Source organism: Primulina tabacum, chromosome 12 (genome assembly GCF_025594145.1).
Source record: "Primulina tabacum isolate GXHZ01 chromosome 12, ASM2559414v2, whole genome shotgun sequence".
NCBI lineage: Eukaryota > Viridiplantae > Streptophyta > Magnoliopsida > Lamiales > Gesneriaceae > Primulina > Primulina tabacum.
Window position 1 is genome coordinate 39617245 of NC_134561.1, and position 4902 is coordinate 39622146.

Here is a 4902-nt window from a genome sequence, read left to right on the forward strand (position 1 = left end):
CGGAGCTGGCCGGAATCGGGGCTGAAACTTCCGGCGTCGCGATGAACAGTACGTGCGGAACTTCGGCAGTCGATTTCGGGGTGCTAATGAACTTCGTTTGGCCTGAATTTTGGACAGTAGGATCGACAATCAGAGACGATTCCAACGGTATACTACCCATGGTCGGACGATGAACGGACGGTGGGGCGATGGATTTCGCCGGAATTTCGGGGTTTTTGGGAACTTTGGACGTAAAATTGACAGGGCAAACCTGCTCCGATGGACCTGATTTTTTGACAGTAGCCTCGTCTCGTCGAGACGCATCTGATGGTATCATTGGCCGGCCGGAAACCGGCGCCGACATGGGGGCGATTTTTGGCGATTTTTTGGCGAATTTTGGGCACTATTCACATTAGAGGAAATTTTTTGGGGGCAAATGGGTCTAGGTTTAGGGTTTAGGGTTTTTTTTTTTTTTTTTTTTTTTTTTTTTTTTTTTTAGTAAAACACCGCCGAAAGCGGGGGGGTTAGGCGGACCCCTACCTGTATATATAAACACAAAAAAAATACAAGATAAGGCCTAAAGAGAGGGGAGGTATACCAATACCTCTCTAAAAGCGAGTTTGACAACACATAAAACATAAAGACATAAAACCTAGGGTGGCAAATACACGTGCCAAAATCTAATCCCTAGGAAAAGCGCATAATAAAAATGAACATATAAGAGCAGCGCTAAATACATCAAAACAAATCGAAACATGTCTAAACTGTAAAGATCCGACTCAGATGTAGGTGCAAAAGACAACCAATTGTACCCATCTCTGAGCCGTCTGTCGCTGTAAGTCCAACATGAAAATGGCGTCCTAGTCCGAGATCGGTCGCAATCCAGCTGAAGTAAGAGAAACTTCAAATCCCCAGAAGAAGGTGAAAACGTATGGAGCTCATAACGTCATAAATCCAAGCGTGACTGGAACGTTGATATAAGAGCTAGCCAAGAGATAACATGGAGAGCCACCAATGCACGTAGCAAAAACAGAGAACATATAAATCCCGACATGAATGGAGCTCTGGGCCAGAGAAACCACTGAGAGAGATCATCCAAAGCCACCATAAAACCCGGCAAGAGAACACAAAATATAGAAAGCGGCGGCCAAGGAGAAGCCTGCAGAGAGCGACCGCCAGAGAACAGGGTGGTCCAAATAAAAGCACCAATGGAGAAGGTGCGAGAGTCCACCCATATCCAAAGAAACAAAGCACTCCAAAGAGACAGTACCTGCAAAGGAAAAAATACATATAGATATATATAAATATATATATATATATAGAAATAGATCCAAATAAAGGAAGGGGCTGCAAATAGCTAAGAACATCTGTATCTAAGGTAGGGAAGCCCGGAGATATCCGAGCGGGTCAGTATGGATATGTGTCTGGGTAGTGAAGGACCTAACTCTAAGGTATAAACCCTAATGGTATGAGCCCTCGCCGCCAACGCATCCGCCACCGAATTTCCCTCCGAAAAATATGTGAAAAATGAACCGCCCGCCCCCTCAAAAGAAACAGAATCCGAGTGACTGTATGATGAAGGTCCCAATGACACCGACGAGAACGCAGGATCTGAAGAGAAATCTGAGAATCGGTCTCAACCCAAAGGGGAAAAAGACCGAGATCGGAACAGATAAGAAGGCCCCTCCAAACCGCCCAAAGCTCCGCCCGGACATTGGTCCCGACTCCGATAAACTCGCTGAAGGAGAGCACCACCCTGCCAGAAGAATCACGCACAACACCACCGACAGACGACTCCCCAGGATTGCCCCTCGAACTCCCATCAACATTCAGCTTAAAGCACCCAGGTGGTGGACAGAGCCACCGGACAATCGCTAACCTATGGGTCCGCTGAAAGGCAACAAAAATTCCCAGCGATCTCGCCGCCTCAAAGGCACCAAGCCAGTGCTTGGGCTTAACAATGAAAGCAGCATGGGCAAGACGCAGATAAGACAAAATCTGAGACTTCACAGTCTCCCCAGAAATACGCAACTGACGGTGCTTCGCATCATTACGAGCCATCCAGAGAAACCACAAAACAATGAAGGGCAGAAACTCCTTGACGTGGCCCCCAGGTGCCCAATGAAGATTTCTCTTCCAAGCGCTAAGGAACAACCTGAGATCCCCTGTGCAGGGGATCCGGACACGAAATATGGCCCCAAAGAAATGCCAGACATAACGGGCTATCGGGCCATCAATGAAGACATGTGTAAATGTCTCCGACATATCACAACACTGGCATCGAGAAGCCAACTCAAAGCCACGACGTTGGAGCATATCATCCAACGGGAGCCACTGATGCCAAAATCTCCAAAGAAAAAAAGACATCGTGGGCCTCAACCAACGGCCCCAACAAGGAGTCAAGATATCAGAAACAGGGTCTCTCAATCGGACAAGCTCCCAAGCAGACCTAATCGAAAAAGCACCGTCAGAACTGTGAATCCAAAGCGCCAAATCAGGCTCGCCAAAGGCAGTCGGGGTCAAAGTAATCGCCTCAGCAACAGAAGGGGCCACCACAGCGCAAAGAAGATCGAAATCCCAAGCCCCCTCAGACAAAAAGTGAAAAACCCGAACATCACGGCCCCCACGGACCTCACACTGGCTGGACAGAGCAGTATCCCCAAACCATATGTCATCCCAAAAGGACACGTCTCCAAGGCCAACGCGCCAGCGAATGCCGGGCTCGGCGCGAGGTCTGATCCGTAGGAGACGACGCCAGGTGGGGGATATTAAACCACGAGGGAGAACAGAGGCAGGAGCATCCATCTGGCAATACTTCTGTAAAAGGAATCTCGCCCAGAGAGAGGAGCCCTGCCGAAATCGGAACCACAACTTAATAGAAAAGCTATCCACCAGATCTTTCAATCTGCGGAAGCCAAGACCACCCTCCATCACTGGGAGACAGGCTCGAGACCACTTGGCCCAGTGCCATTTCTTCTCCAGTGTCCGCGACCCCCAGAGAAAAGCGTTGAAAACCAGCTCAAGCTTCTCCATGACAGCAAGCGGTGGCTGTACCACCTGAAACAGATAAATCGGCATGGAGAGGAGCACACTGCGGATAAGGGTTATGCGGCTACCCGGAGAGAGCGTCCGGATCTCCCAACCCTCTAACTTCCTACGAACAGATTGTAGGAGGTGCTCAAAAAGGGAACATACTCGGTTACCCCTAAACAAGGGGACTCCGAGGTACTTGAGGGGCAAATGACCCTCCGCAAACCTGGTGATGCGCAAAATCCGAGAGCGAAGTCGCTCAGAGCACCTCGGAGGCAAGATAACAGAACTTTTGACAGCGTTCACCAGCTGACCCGAACAATTCTCATAATGATGCAGTAAACCCATAAGGCGCCGCAAACTACGAGACCCACCATTGGCGAAAATAATGACATCATCAGCATAAGCCAGATGGGAAATCAGGATATCACAACCAGAGCGGTACCTGAGCTCAGGATGCTGCAGGTAGAGGCGGTCAAGGCCGCGCGATAGGTACTCCGCCCCCAAAATGAAAAGCATGGGGGACAAGGGATCGCCCTGTCTGAGGCCTCTAGTGGAACCAAAGAACCCCGAGAGAGAGCCATTGATGTTCACGGAGAAATGACAATGAGATATGCAAGCCGAGACCATCTCCACAACCCGCTCCGAGAAACCAAAGTGTCTCAAAACCTCGAAGAGGAAAGGCCACTGGACCCTGTCATAGGCCTTGGCCATATCCAACTTCAGGATAACATTACCGCCACGAGTGGGGAGAGTGAGACTGTGAGTGAGCTCCTGGGCAAGGAGAATATTATCGGAGATCATCCGACCCGGAACGAAGCCACTCTGATTCGGTGAAATAAGTCTCTCCGCCACAACCCTCAGCCGAGAGTACAACAGCTTAGAGATGATCTTATTAGTGACATTGCACAGACTAATCGGACGGAAGTCCGACCAAGCATGAGCACCCGCGACTTTGTGGATCAGAGTGATTGTGGTGGCGGTAAAACCCTGGGGGAGGGGAGAACCCCTGAAAAAATCCAGGACAGCATCAAAAACATCCTGATGAACAATCTCCCAACAATGCTGAAAGAACGCCGAGGAGAAGCCATCAGGCCCAGCCACACTATCAGGATGTATGGAGAAGACGGTCGCACGAACCTCCTCCAAAGAAGGGGTCGCAACAATACCCTCATTCTCCACAGCAGAGATAACGGAGGGGAAGCCCGAAAAATCAGGACTCGCAAGCGCAGAGGGGTCACCAGTAAGCAAATGCTGGAAAAACGAGGCTCCCGACTGCTGAATCAACTCAGGAGACGTCAGGCATACCCCATTATCCCAGATGCGGAAAATCTTATTCGCCACCCTTTTCTTCTTCACCATGTTGTGAAAGAGTTTGGTGTTCCTCTCACCATCCTCTAACCAGTGGCAAGCAGCTTTCTGTCTCCAAAAATCCGCCTCCATGGCGGTGACACGGGCCAGATCCTCATTGCGATCAGACAGAGAAGTCCAATTCAACTCAGAAGGATCAGCCTCACAGACAACCTCAGCGGACCGAACAGCCCTCTCAGCCTCAATGATTTTATCGAAAAGGTTCCCAAAAACATCCTGATTCCACCACTTGAGGTGATGTTTGAGGCGCTTAAGCTTAGCAAAAAGGCGAGGCATACCACTCAAACTACAAGGCAGAAACCAATTAAGCCGAACAGTCTGCAAAAAACCATGATGCCGAAGCCACATACGCTGGAAGCGAAACGAGCTCGGCCCACGGGCAAAAACCGGAGCGGTGACCAAAAGCGGACAGTGGTCAGAGAAAGTACGGGGAAGATGTTCAACACGAATGGAGCTGAAATGATCACCCCAATCAACGGAGACCATAACCCTGTCCAACCGCTTCCAAATGGTCTTATTCGT

The 4902-nt window shown here is 49.8% G+C and overlaps 1 protein-coding gene across 1 annotated transcript; it reads right to left on the reverse strand.

The window, feature by feature from the left end:
- Nucleotides 1–925: 925 nt before the first annotated feature.
- Nucleotides 926–4452, reverse strand: LOC142520450 (uncharacterized). The gene is made up of 2 exons (XM_075623425.1): nt 1672–4452; nt 926–1249 (listed from the first exon to the last, which is right to left on the reverse strand). The coding sequence occupies exons 1-2, from the start codon at nt 4450–4452 to the stop codon at nt 926–928; spliced, it is 3105 nt and encodes a 1034-aa protein (XP_075479540.1).
- Between the last annotated feature and the right edge of the window lie 450 nt (nt 4453–4902).

Excerpts from the sequence above, each read along its gene's own strand:
- LOC142520450 (XM_075623425.1), bottom strand. The coding sequence starts at position 4,452 with ATGGAGGCGGATTTTTGGAGACAGAAAGCTGCTTGCCACTGGTTAGAG. Across the intron at positions 1,250-1,671 it reads TCCGGGCGGAGCTTTGGGCG|GTACTGTCTCTTTGGAGTGC; the intron begins GTTTGGAGGGGC and ends TTTCCTTTGCAG.